Source organism: Juglans microcarpa x Juglans regia, chromosome 7D (genome assembly GCF_004785595.1).
Source record: "Juglans microcarpa x Juglans regia isolate MS1-56 chromosome 7D, Jm3101_v1.0, whole genome shotgun sequence".
NCBI classification, from domain to species: domain Eukaryota; kingdom Viridiplantae; phylum Streptophyta; class Magnoliopsida; order Fagales; family Juglandaceae; genus Juglans; species Juglans microcarpa x Juglans regia.
In genome coordinates, this window is record NC_054606.1 from 6,285,371 (window position 1) to 6,300,319 (window position 14,949).

General features: G+C 36.9%; 2 protein-coding genes across 2 annotated transcripts; both read right to left on the reverse strand.

Moving 5' to 3' along the window:
- Position 1: 1 nt before the first annotated feature.
- On the reverse strand, positions 2–5,788 carry LOC121238891 (ethylene-overproduction protein 1). Its single transcript, XM_041135973.1, is given in 6 exon segments — positions 2–782; positions 2,074–2,383; positions 2,469–2,760; positions 3,278–4,427; positions 4,430–5,262; positions 5,372–5,788. Coding segments are annotated over 5 exon segments (2,790 nt in total). The 5' UTR covers positions 5,232–5,262; positions 5,372–5,788; the 3' UTR covers positions 2–546.
- A 4,185-nt stretch (positions 5,789–9,973) lies between these two features.
- On the reverse strand, positions 9,974–14,465 carry LOC121238920 (pentatricopeptide repeat-containing protein At2g30100, chloroplastic). The gene is made up of 2 exons (XM_041136021.1): positions 13,105–14,465; positions 9,974–11,101 (listed from the first exon to the last, which is right to left on the reverse strand). The coding sequence occupies exons 1-2, from the start codon at positions 13,861–13,863 to the stop codon at positions 10,328–10,330; spliced, it is 1,533 nt and encodes a 510-aa protein (XP_040991955.1). The 5' UTR covers positions 13,864–14,465; the 3' UTR covers positions 9,974–10,327.
- Between the last annotated feature and the right edge of the window lie 484 nt (positions 14,466–14,949).

A 14,949-nucleotide genomic window follows, 5' to 3' on the forward strand; every position in this document is an offset into this window, starting at 1 on the left:
ATTAGGTAACGTAACGCAATCTTCACTATGAATCTATACAGATGGTGCAAATCACAATTTTTGGTAGTTTTAAGGTTCAATGTCAAGTGTTGAAAGATGGGTGGTAAAGACGTAATTTCCCCCACAAAATTCTTGTTTCAATCAAGTGACAATATGGGACGCCTATATTGTTCTCAAAGAATTTTGAAGACTTTCAACACCATAAAGATTCTGACCCCATTCCCTAAATGGTTATAGGGACATTTCTTTTGGTTTGTTTTACATGACCATTTTCACCAGGATGCTCTAGCTTGCAGAATCCCTCATGATCCAGGGGGACAAGGTCACAGCACATATATGACCCTCTGCTGATGAAGCTTGCCACTCCCTCGCCTCTTTTTCTTGATGAAGAATCCCTAATCATTGTGATGGCTTCTTTGCAGCTGGATGATCATCACGGGCACGATTGGTAGGGAACATTCGGACATTTGTGAAGTCCCCATGATATTACCCCTCAGCTAATGAGGCCTGCCACATGCTGACTTCATTAGGAACATATATGAGTGTTCATTTAAGGTGTAAATTTACAGCCAACTCCTGTGCCCGATTATACAAATCAAGTGTTTCCTTATGATCAGGGTCCAAGCATAGAGCTGCCTGACAATCTTGGAGAGCAGAGGCGAGGTTCCCCATTGACTCGTAAAATGCTGCTCGAAGATGAAGCATTTGTAAATCAGGCTTGAAAGCTATGGCCTTCGTTAGCTCTTCTACAGCTTCAGTTTCTTTTTGGTCATCCATCAGAACTGATGATATGTGATTCTGTATGTTAGTGTCTTTGTTTTCAAAGTAATGAACATGTCTACACACACCATTCAGAATCGCAAAAACTAACAAAACTTTTAGTTGAAAGCAATGGAAGTAGATTGATGATAAATATGGGACTGGTACTCGAAATATTGATCTTTCTATCAGATTTCAAGTTAAGTAAATGTGATGTCAGTTCAGATTCTAGCTTGAAACAAAACGGAAAGAAATGCAATACTCTTCATGAACAGAGGCAGCTAGGCTTAGGCTACTGAATAGATCATCCATGATATATGACACCTCACCGGTCAACAGTACTTTGATATCCAGTATCTTTAACTAGTGCTTAGTTGTAATTAGGCATATTTGATGTATACTCCATGTGTACTTGGACTATGCCTTTTACTATCAATAAAATTTTACTTTTACTTGTATAAAAATATATATATATATATCTATACATCCTTCTGTTGTACCAAGTTATATACAAGTTATATAAAACTTATAAAAAAACTATGGAAGTAACTGTTCAGAAGTGCTCATAATACATCTTTGATTAGGCCAGACTTGAGTGTACTATAAGCCAGAAGACCTTATGCCAGTCGCCGTAAGATCACTACAGCATTTAGAAAAAGTTCAATATCTCTTATATTTATAGCTATTCTTTTGTTGCAAAAGGTTGCAAAAACTGGACAGAAAAAAATAAAAAGAGAAACTATTCATTACAAAATAAAGTTCAATGCATTCAGTAACTTGGCAGCTATCAATTAGCCAAGCAAAGAAGAGAAGGAAATGAATCCAGTAGCCCAATAGAATTTGGAGGTCCCTCTCTCTAGGATTATTTATTAATTAAGTTTTTATGCTTAACGAATAATCTCTAGAAAGTTGTCTATTCTGTTAAATGACAAGGACATTATGATCACAGGAATTCATTACTAAGAAAATATGGACTGTCCAAACCATAACCAGCCCCTCCAGTTAGAGAAAAGAAGTAATATCTCTTGCCTCATTGCTGGTAGATACAGATTGAGCATAAAATCATCACGTGCTTCGTGATTCTATAGATCCAGTAAGTATAGCAACCTATTATTTGTTGTTGATATGTGATGATATTGAAACTAATTACGCAGGAAGCACAGAATCCGAAACAATGGTCTAAAACAGTTTTATATACGTAGCATAATGCACATAAAAAGTTATCACAAGGAAGAACAAAATTTTGTGATTGGCAGTAACTACTGCTCAGGATGTAATGGTAGAGAATGCTATTTAAGGGTAACAAAGTATTACCTGCTGCCCTGTATCTGTATGGATATGTCCTAAGCGGATCCAATTGTGTTGCTGTATCAAGATCATTCTTTGCCATTTCACGACCACAATATTCTGACCTTTTCTCATATGCTGATGCATTATTTTGTGCCTTCTCTATTAGCTTGGTCATCTCTTCATATGCAGCTTGCCGGTGATTTCTTTGATGATAAACACGCGCCAGCCCTTGATGAGCTCTTGCATGCTTGATCTCAAGGGCATTCATGTAGCAATCTGCAGCTAAATCCAGGTTACCACAATCCACGTGAACACTCCCTAAATTATTTAATGCCTGCAAAATACCCCAATACACAATCAAACAAGTATATCAAGGCATGTGGCCAAGTGATGAGGATCACAGTACAGGGACTACTCACTTGTCCTTTCCGAAGACCATCTGAAGGGCATTTAAGAGCTTCCCCCAGAATTTGAACGACATAAGATGAAGATTCAGGATCCAGAGTTGTATCTGCCAATGTGTACGCTTTAAGGAAAAAGGCTTCAAATGACCTCTGAAGTGAAATGGACTTCTCTGCCCTAGAGAGAGCTTCTTCACGATAACCGGTGTCATATAAAATCCAACCTTCATAAACTAGCCTTTCATTCTCAGAGTTAGAATGATTTCTAGCCAATCGCAAACTACGCATTGCAGCCTTTTGACAATTTAGCCTATTAAATAATTGGATATTAGATATTATTCATGGAAATCAATGTAGTAAGTCTAGAGATGATAAGAGTCAAATGGCATCATATGTTGTTTTACACAGCATATTCCTCTATTGTCCTAGACACTGCGTAGAAACAAGAAAACACTAAGGATATATCAAACCAGTGGAAATGAGCTCAGCTTATTTGAAACTTGCAATCATTGACAAATGACTATATACATGCAGCAATCTATAAAATTTTATTGGTAAATGTGTATGAGGTTATGATTTTACCTTGTGCTTACAGATGTGAGTTTATTATCTCAGGAAAAAGAATCTGGTTTCGGACATAATTTGAACAGGGATGTGTTTCAAATCAACCAGATATCAAAATTGAAGAATTGGAAAGAAAAAACTATAGGAGACGAGCTTCTTAAGGCCATGATGATTTATTCATAAAAATTGAAGATGATTAAGATACTCTAAACAACATTACAAAGAAATAAGACAGACCTCTAAACAAAATTACAAAGAGTTACCTCAAAAGAAGTAGAGATTGCCGAAACCGGAGAAGACTCTTTCCAGGGTCATTTACCAGCATCTGATGTATGATAGCCAGAGAGCCTATATCATCAATACAAGACCATCGCTGATAGAGTTGCATCCAGCAATCAGCCTCACTCAATTGCTGAACCCGATGGCTGAGGAGCTCAATCAAGTAATCCCCAGTAACCTTCCCATGAAACATCATGTAATTGGGTTCTAAAGTTAAAACTACTCGAATGTCTCTAAGAGCACTTTCGTAATCCTCAAGTGCAATGAAGAACCAAGCTCTCAACTCAAGGCAGTCAGGCAAGAGCTTAAACCCAATAATTTTGTCAATCTCCAAAATGGCTCCCCTAATCTGCTTCTCCTCCACCTTTGCAACAGCTCTATATTTATAAGGGAATGAAAGAGTAGGATCCAATTCAGTTGCAGTTTTCAAGTCCAGGATCTTCTCCCTCCCAATATTATAAAGAGACCGCTCTTGGTACATCCACCCAATTGGTTTATACTCTAAGATGAGAGAGCTCATCAACTTATAGGCCGAATACTGTTGCCCTTGCTCATGCTTAGCTCTTGCTATGCCAGCCATTGAATAAACATGACCCGCTGCAGCTGCCACCCCAAAACAACGCTGAGCATCCTTGTACTCTTTTCTCTCAAGCAATGCACAGCCCAGTTGATGAAACGCAAGTCCCTTCTGCCACCTTTCTGTTGCACACTCTCCCAATCTCTCCAATAACATCACTGTCGTGTTAGATGCCATGCTTTCCTCCATCGCAACATGGCTTAGGAAATAATACAGCAAGAAAGAAGCATGACCTGCCCTGGCCAACCTCTCCCTAGCCTGAGAGCTACAAAAAAATTTCATCACCTTCCAATTATACAGATTGCTTGGGAGCTCTCTTAACATCACTTGGAGGCAAGATGCCACAACAAGATTTGCCGTCTCCTCCAAACCGTATTCAATAAGAGTCATTGCATCCTCAATGTTGCCCACCAGTGATGCTAGATGAGCATCACAAGCAGACTTCAACTCCTCGCAACAGAACCTATTTGCAAAAGAAAGCAACTCCAAAACAATCTCAGCACTGAAATAGTCCAATCTTCTAGTTCTACTATATACTTCAACAGCTCTCATCCCCCTATAGATATCCCATTTCCTGAAAAATCAATCTTATCCATTTTCGACTCCAAGAACTTACCAAACAGCATAACATTAAATACTCTCGATAACGCTGCAATTCTGTACCGAACACATTTAATTTCCTCATTACCAATACAAAATGAAACATAATTATCCACATCCAAACTCAAACACTCATTCCCTATCAAGGTTGGCGTATTAATCACCTCGAAACGGCCGTTAAGACATTGGCAATGATCATGAATAGAATTTAAATCATACCCAGATACTAAAGCGGCCTTGGGGCACTCAAGAACGTGGCCACCACAATCCATAGCAGATACACCCACAAGCTCGTCCTCCCTCCTCTGGAACCTTAACCACGCAGAAACCACAACCTTCGAGTGCACATCTCCCGCGTTTTGACGGGCAGCACGGAGGCACCGGCGTAGCAGCTTGTGATCACCGAGGCTACGCAAGACAGAGTACTGCTCCATACATAGCATTGACTTATCGGAGTGGGAGCAAGTTTCAAGACGGCCATACAGGTCAGCTACAGTCGCTACGAAGTCGAGGGGTTTGAGGTGGGGATCTATGGAGGGTTCAAGGAGATCAGTTGTAGGAAGTCCATAAGGAAGAAGAGCCTCAGTTACTGCGACCGAGTTGTTGGCTTTGGACTTCGAAAATGATTTGACTTTATAGTTGATAAGCTTAGCCCTGGTAGCAACGGTGGGGTTTTTACCGGTGCCGGTGATAGTCTCCGATGGACTAAGAGCGTGAACTTGGGTGCCCTTGAATCGCTCTATGAGCTGAAGAGCACGCATTTCCTATTGGATAGAGAGACTCTAAGATAGTCTCTAATTATGCAAGTGAGATTCAGCTTTCACATAGATTATCAAGTTTAAATGCCCAGAATAAAATAAAAATAAAAGAAAAGAGAGGCCGTGAATGGAAGGTTTTTTACCTTTGACCTGCACACAGAGAGAGAGAGAGAGAGAGAGGGAGAGAAGAGTGTGGTGATGCAGGCTACGAGTAAAAAACTCAGTTTCTTGAAAAAAGAGAAACAACTTTGCTTTATCTACTCTCTTTCATGGGATGGAATTTTAAGCAAGAGAGAAGTGGTGGTGCACGCTATAGGCTAAACTAGTGTTAGTTTCTCGAGAAAACAATGTAAATATACATTTTTTTCTTTTCCCCCCTTACTCTTGCTTTCATGGAATAGATTACAAACACAGTTCCTATCTCTAACCCTCTCTCTCTCTCTCTGTCTCTCTCTCTCGTGCGTGAATGTCTGAGCGTGCGTGTTGGTTGAAGAGATGGGTATAGTTTTTCTAACCGCAGAAGCCTTTTTGGTTTGGGTGGCTCACTCCAAAAGCAACGAGGAAGATGGAGTTCAGTGCAGGCTAACCACTCCATTTGTGCCACGTCGCATCTAGAAGGAAAGGGACCACGCAAGCAAGTTGGCCTAAGTGCTGAGATGCTGTATATCCATCTAATTAAAGCTATCATTTCTTAAGCTTAACTGCTCATTGATCAACAGCCAAAAGTGGGTTAGGGTGGATTTGCATATTAAGCAAAGGTAAAAGCATGGAGTGGCAGTCGGTACCAATTTTTTTTTATTCATCTGTGTAATTGAATAGGTTGATCTGTCTCATCATGAACACCTAATGGATTCTTTTCTTCTGATCTTAAGGAAGCAATCTCTATCTTTCCAAACAAATAAATAAATAATTTTTCTTACCTCAAAATTATTTAAAAAAAAAAAAAAAAAGAGCCAAAGATTTTACACTTTCTCACAGGGGTCAACATATGTCACATAACTTTTTTTTTTTTTTTTTCATAATTTGAGTTTAGGGTTGATTTCAGCGTTTAAAGAGTTAGTTTTTATATAATTTGAAGGTATAATATGTCAATTTTAATAGTTTGAGATACAAAATGTAAACTCATTGTAAAGTTTGAAGATGCAGTATGTATAGTTTGTACGCGTCTTGTGTAATTGAAATATGTTTATTTCTCATCAATAAAGTTATTATCTACAACTAAGAAATTAGCCATTTTAACGAAGAAGATGGAATAATCCATGTTCTTCCACAAGGTTTTAAGCACATCCATGTTTATAATTGTTAATGCCTAAAAATTTATTCCCTGCCTCATTGAGGTTGTTTAGGCCTCGGTTGGTGTTGTGTGCGCCCCCAACAGTAGTCCGGTGCAGCTGTACGGTGCTCATGTGTACATTCATAGTGGTAAATAGTAAATAAATGCAAGGAAAGTAAAGAGAATGAGACATACAGATTTACGTGATTCGGCACTAGCTCTACATTCATGGGAGTTCGAAGAGAGGAGAATTCACTATTATTTGCAGGTTTACAATCTTCCTGATCTCTCGTTCAGTAGTTCTCACTGTACAATAGAGATTCGAGTTCTATTCTCTGGTTTTCCTCCTCTCACTTGAGTCTATATTGTGAGGTTAAAGAATATGAAGTCTCTGAGAAATTTAGCCAAAAGTCCCTAAAGTCATATGTGCCCTTGCCTTTTATCTCCTGTCCCATTTACTACGAGTCACTTTCCTTTATTTTATATCATATCATCCCTCCTTTATGTCCACTCTTCTATTTTCCTCCTAACATCATTCTCATTCTTTTGTCTCCTTCTTCCATCTCTCTTGATGAGTTCTCCATGTTGAACTGGGCCTAGAAAACACCATGGGCGTTATATTTTTTTATCCCTTACAATAATATTGCAAGAAGATTCAAATATTCGATGATTCTAAGCATCCTATAAGCTTGAACTTTGGCAAGTACAATGAACTTAACGCATTAACCATCCATTTTATATCTGAGTCATGGGGATATTATCATGCATGTACCTTACCTTAGCATGTCGGTTTCCATGTTTAAATCATATCATAAATGCCAAATGGTCCTACAAACGGATTCTTTCCTACAGATAATGGAGAACCACCTCATTCTAAATCCCAAAAAATTAACTACTTTAATCATATAAGTAGTAGGGACAACAACATAAATTAATACGAAGAACAGCTACGTAGCACGTGGCTGGGTGTCCATAAATCTGCTCGGACTAACAATTATTTGCCTAAACAAAGAGAGAAGATGGACACTTACTACCAAATAATTGGTGGGTTATAAAAACATCAGATCTAAATGCAAGTTTTCTTTAGATTTTAGCACATTGGTCCTTTCCTTCCACACTTTTAAACTCATAGCTACATGAACATGTATATCTTAGGAATGTTTGGATGCATTTACAACTCGCAAAGTTATCCTGAAAACGAGGACCGCACAGAGCATAAAATAAGTCAAAGAAAGAGAGGCAAACTCCAAGACAAGTCTGCAAAAGTACGTAGAATCCCATGTGAGAATACTGAAAGCAGTGAGTTTTTCATCATCAGATCAGATGTCATACACAGGTCAATTGGCATCAACTTGTGCAGATGGGGCATAGGCTGTTCACTATGAAATTTATGGAAAATGCTAACTTGCCACAAGGTTTTATTCAAATGATTGATCATATATTTTTTTTACTTAATAATTAAAAAAAGTAATTATTACTAAATTTATATATTTTTTTAAATATTTAAAAATATTTAAAAATTTTCAAAAAAAAAAAAAATACAATTTGCAGCTAAGTGGTCGACTAGCAACGTCCTAAATTTATATGCTGAAACTTTGCAAGAAATGATGCTTGTCAAATATATGACTGTAGAATACCAACAGTAGACTCAATAAAGTTATATTTTAGTTAAAGTTTAATTAGATTATATAAAAACTCACTATAGTAAACCCAACAAAACTATAATACTTTTAACTTTGATCATTTTTACTAGTCAAATTTGTTGAGTCCAAACATTATTTTGGCATTTTCCTAGCTAAATATTATTTTGGCATAAAAAATTCCATCTCCCATGTGCTATTTGTTTTGCGCGAGCTCACAACTCCAAAAAATTCCTCTTCGTCTCAAAAGCACGAAGCGTCCAAATCCCAAACTCAACCACATAAGGCAGCTAGTCTCCATTAGTCATTATTTCAATGACGTGGCATCATCTTTTTTCTTTATTTATTTATTTTTTGATACGTGGCATCATCTTGCTAGAGTGCTTCAAGTTCTAGTTCTGCAATATTATTATTACTTGATGTCAATTTTTTCTTTTAAAATCTAATATCAACGTTATAAAATTAATATATACATTTTTAATAACAAATAAATATTCAAATTACAGTTAGAATTAAAATAAATAAAAATGTCAAAATCAATATTTTAATAGAATAACGATAGATTTGAAGAGTCTGTTATTTGATATTATTGAAAAGTGTCTAGCTAAATTTATAAAAGTAAATTCTTTACCTAAATTTTGGCTAAAGTTTATTGAATCCACTGCTAATACTCTTATAGATATCTTCCCGAAACCTGGAAGCATACGGCTTCTCTCAGTATGTGTGGCACATACATTATATCATTTCGATGCACCAGTTTGTGCCCAATGGTTCAAGCCCGAGAGGGAAATGGTGAACCCGAAAACAAAATATAAGTTTATCACACACTTACAACTTCATTTTTACAGTTTTTTTTCCCTATCTATGTAAAATTCAAATAAAAAAAACTTAATATTTTTAATGAAATCATTCTATGATATTGATAATTTAAAATAGTTATATGAATATCATTATTCAATCTTATAATATTGGGCAAGGTGATTTTTGTTCAAGAGTTTGACCCTATAATAAGTCATAAAAGCAAGATACGACAACATGGACATAATAAACTAGATGTCCAGCTATGTTGCTAGCATTGGTACAAATTATAGAATTATTGATGTATGGAACAACCAAGTCAAAAAGGACAACACCCACCAAACAAGTTTATTTCTTCATGGTTGTTTTAACAACCATGAATAAATAAAATACAAGTTCCAGTAGTGCATACCAGAAGGTAAACCATAAGGAAAGTTTAATGTACATATGTATACTAGGCCAAAATGTAAAGTCCAACCGACAATTCTTGGTTCATATTCTATTTGATGAGTGCTCTAGTTTTCTTTCTCCTGGGCCAATATATTAATCTTCTTCCATGTTTTAAACGACTCGTTCTTCCAAAGGAAACAAATATCTTTCCAGCACACAACACTTGAACACAGCAATATCACCATTTAGAAATTCATTGTCATTCTTCAAGGACCAGCATAGATAATAGACTATACTCAACAGGCAAGAGAAGTATACAACAGTCACGATATGTACAAAAGGGGAAAAAAGATTTCTCATGTAAACATACTATTGTTCCTCTACTGAGGTTGCCATAAATCCGCTATTTTTTTCATAGGAATTGTGCGGCTTATCCACTCTAAGACTATATCTAACATTATTCAATCCTAAAACAAGACTGTAAATGCCTTTCTGTACAAAAGAAAAGGCTTTTGTATGATATATGCAATCAAAACTCAAGTTCATCATGATGAATATACGTTATGTACATGATTGAGGTCCAGAATATAAACCGGGGCCCTCTAAAGAATATTAATCACTCCAAAGAAAATAAGTAACAAGAATACAGTAATAACGTACCTGTAGCATTTATATACAGTCAACTTAACTATGTTGTGCTGAAGTTTTGTTATTATGTTTATAACAGCCACCATATATACAGTAACTTAGAACAGGACAGACAGCTCTGTTCCTAATTTTCCCTACTGATCACAGAACTGGTCCGTCCGTCCATTTTGTCCAGCTCAAAGCCATCCAAAACTATACAAACTTAACATGTCAATTGCATCCAGAAATTGATGGTGTATTAACATGTAAAAATCCAGAAGAGAAGTGCTAGTGCCATAACATCTGGACCAGCAAACTATAATTTTGGAACGAATCTGGAATAGCAATCTTGTCCGTTTGAATAGAGGTTCTCAAAGCATTTTTATGACCCAAAGCTTATACTTTTTCATATGTAAATAAACAAGGGAGGGTCCAATCAAACTCGCATCAGAGAGCTGCTTGCAAAGCTTGAGGTAAGTATCTGCATTTCCAGATCGGTCGATTCCTTTTCTTACTCCCAGCAGTACAGCTGCCCTGTCCAAGTATTCTGGACTAAATCCCAGATCAAGCATTCTAACCAGTGTTTCTGCAGCTTCATTGAAATGTCCTCCTTTAATGTAACCTCTCAACAACCATGATAGGCTTTTCTTCTTGCACAAAGAGCTTGTAACCTCTACTCTAGTAAGCAACCGAGCTATAGCACTGGCCTCCTTCTGGGAAGCACAAATTGCAAGAACAATGTCATAAAGGTCTCCATCAGCCTCTTTACCCACAAGCTTCATTTCCCACAACTGTCTTTCAGCCTCCAGTCCCCGACCAGCACAAATATACATAGCAAGCAGCCTCTCATGTACCACTCCAGAAAGTGCAGAGCTTCCCTCTTGAATTACCCAATTAGACAGTCGTACTCCATCAGCTAAAAGATCTGACTGATACTTCTCAATGAGCCCAACATTTTCCGCATCAAGCTCTGCTACCAAACCATCCCTAGCAAAACCTTTCAACTTGCGTAAAGCTTTCCCAAGTTCATTCAACTCCTTAACCACAGCTGTCATTGCAATGAGGTAGCTGTAGACTTCCGGCTTCAACCCAGATTCTCTAAGATGAATCACCAACTTGACTGCATCCCTATAGTTACCCTCAACCTGACCGAATTACATCTTACATTGTTATCCACAAAATTCAAAATTGATTTAAATTTAGAACATACACACCTAGGAAACAAAAGATTGAAGAATTAAAATATTATAGTGGATATGCCAAAAGATTTGGGGTGTACATTTTTCGGTCCAGACCGGAAAAACCGACCGGACCAAAAATTGTACCAGTCGGTTTCGGTCCCAAAATTGTGGACCGAAGAAATTCGGTCCAGTCTTGGGGTCAATAAATTTTGGACCGGACCGGACCGGATGAACTATATATATATTTAAAATATTTTTAATAATTTAATATATTATTTTTATATAAATTAATGATGTAATTTTCATTTAATTTATTATCATTGATCATATAAAATATATAATAATATATGCTATCAATTAATAATAAATCATAAATCATATGATAATTTATGTCATTATATGTAAATAGTTAATACATCATATACTCTACTATTTACACTTAATTAAAGTAATTAGGTAATTTTTTTTAAATACCTAAGTTGCAAGCAAGCATGAATAATCTATGTACAATGAAATTGTTTGATATTCTTTTTTTGATCGGTAAACAAATTTTTATTGATCAAAAGAGACAAAAATGCCCAAGCATACGGGACATATACAAGAGCTAGTTTATGTCTAGTTCAGAGATACAAGGAAATCATGAAAAGACCTGCCATGAAAATCAATTATAATCGACCAACGGAGTAAAGTATTGAAAAACAAATTCTAAGCTCTTCCATTGATCTCTCTTGATCTTTAAAGCATTATACATTTTATTAACCATATATATTATGTATGATATTATTAATAATTATGCATACTAAAGAGTAAAGTCTAAGTTAGTAAGTAGTAACTATCAACATCATAAATATAATTATAGTTAAATATTTTTTTAATGAGTTAGTTACATAATCTACATTAATAATTAACTTAATTTTAATTTTACTAATTTAAATAATTTTTTATTAATTTATTTGCAAAAAAAAAAAGAAAGAAACAAAATAACAAAATAATTGGGTCGATCCGGTCCCCATGGCCCTGGGTGTTCAGTCCGGGAAACTAATGGACCAAAAGTTTCGGTTCATCACCCCCCCCCCTCCCACCCCGCCGGCCCACCCGTGCGCCCGTGGGGGACCGGACCGATTTACACCCCTACAAAAGATGCTAAAAAAACCAACTAATGACACTAACTCATTTGAATAGTGCAAACTATATTGTTTGACAACCGACAATAATCAGAAGAAACATAGATTGATACTTGGGCCTCCATCCAATTCCAGAAGGTGGTTCACTTATGATTACACATTATACACATATTGCTTATGCAAATATGGAAGATTTCCAAATTTCAACACACATTGATGGGACCACTACTTTTTCATCTTCCCATAAAAAAATTAAGAGTTTTGCTATTTATAAGCCTCATACACCACACACCACGATTTTTTTTTTTTTTAAAATTGATTTTGGTCTTATTCTTTTTAAAATAATTGAATTCTTCTACTCATCATTCATATACCACACATTTGGTAAGAGAAAAAAATTTGAAAAAAATAACAAAAAAGGTGGTGTGTGGTGTGTGAGGCTTATGAATAAAATTTTTCAAAAATTAAATTCATCTCAATCTACTTTATACATTTAAATACATATCTCAACCTATTTGTATTCAAACACATCTCGAACTCACAAAACATTACTATTCACATATCAACTAAGATCATCTAGATCACCTTAACGCATCAGAACAGTAAAATTTGACAGAGACTCAACTGAAAGCAAGTAACAAAAAGTTAAGAGGCTATTAAGCCTCCACAATCAAATTAGTCCCAGCCAATATGAAAGCAAACAGAAAGCTATCATAGAAAACTAGAATCTCGAACTACAGAAAAAAAAGGTTAAATGAATATAATTAAACGCGAAAAATGATATCAAAAGCAGAAAAAAGCAAAACTCATGCACGAAACAGGAGTAAATTCCTCAGCACTCACCATAATCTTCCAAGCAAGATACCCAGTTGGGCCTCCCTTATGCTCCACCTCCCCATCATCATCATCATCATCAACTTCCGCAGCACAACCAAACCCACGCCTCAACGCCTCCTTCACAAACAAAACCACCCTCTCCTTCTCACCCATCTCCCAATACAAAGATATCACCTTCTCCACCATGTTGAACTCGGGCTTCAACCCAACACAGTCCATGTCCACTAGCAAATCCACCACTTCCCCCACGTCACGCTCCTCCTCAATCAACTTCTTCACCCAACCGCACATTAACCCAACCATGAGCTCCATGGTCTCCTTATCCACCCTATTCTCCTTCTTTAGCCACTCGAACACCTCAAGCGCACACCACGAGTCCCTCCCCTCCTGCGCGAAGTAAACCAGCACCAGCTGCAGCTCCTTTGCCGAGAGACGCTCGTTCATCTCCTCCAGCACATCCGACGGCTCCCTTGCCATCCTCTCCATCTCCTCGATCGCCTCGAAAAGCCCTTCGCCCATTTCGTCTTCGTCATCGCTCGTCACGAACCGGTCCAGCTCGACCGACCTGAACGACCCAAGTTCTCGGATTCTGCTCGGTTTGGCGACCACGAAGCTAGGGTTTCGGTGGTAGTTGCCAATTCTAGCGAAAGCCCTTGAACCCCGATGAACCGGAGGAAAGAAAAATTGGCAGCGCCGAAGCGAAATTGACGAACAAAATGTAAAATTCAGTTCGGTTAACGGAGCAATTGTATATGCAGAGGCCATTTATTTCCAAAGGGATGAAAAGGGAAAAAAAAAAAAAAACGAAGGGGTTAATCCTTGTTTTGTTTCAGATAAAGTTCGGAAACAGAGGAGTAGAGACTGAAGTAGTAAAACTCGCGTCAATCAAAGTCTGAACGTAGTATTTTGGCTTTGGTCTCAGGTGGGCAGTTCTTGTTTGAGGGGAATTTCCCGATGGTTAAAAGAACACCAAAAAGGCCGGAAACTTTACTTTCTTTTTCATCCCGGTAACTTTCCGGGCAACCAAACAGAGCAGTTTTGTATGGGCTCGAGAAAGAAAGTGTCCATGGAAGAACAGAGTAAACCGGAAGTGTGGTGGAGGTGAGAAATGGGGATGGGGAAAAGAGAAAAAAGAAGAAGAAGAAGGGTTTGGGATTGGCAAATGGTTGTGGCGCTCATGGAGTGTGGCAATCGACAAAAAAGCCGTCCTTTTGTTCATAGCATACGTGCTGGCAAGGGGACTTCACAGCGACTCCAGAGTCCCGTCTCCCGATTGCAGAACCGAATGGAGATGTGAATTTTCCAAAGTATCCTCGTCAATGATGGTCGTGTGTCTCATCTCTGCTGTTTGATTGAAGGGGTAGGTACTGGGAAAGAGTCTTCATGTATTTTATTTTCTTAATTTTTTTTTTTTTTACAAACATTTCTGTATTATTTTTCATAAATTTTTTAGATTTCGTCCTGTAAATAATTGGTAATTGGTAATTGGAAATGTTATTATGTTTCTTAATTTATACTATTTAATTTATTTCTTTGACATGATATTATAATATGGTATTATGTGATTTATTAAAAAAATTAAAAAACCACAAACATAAAATTATTAAGGAATCTAAAGTTTTAGTCTTATTTTTAAGTGTTTTTGAATACTATTTTGTAGCATTTTCTATTTTATTTTATTTATATGGACAAAAGAATATTGATATCAACTCATTTTACAACACTCTGTCACTCAAATTATCATAGGTTTTATATTTTGCATTCAAATTATCTAAATTAACACATGCATCATCCAAATATTAAAAAGAAATTAAAATTTGGCACCCTTCATTAAAACATGACCATCAAGAT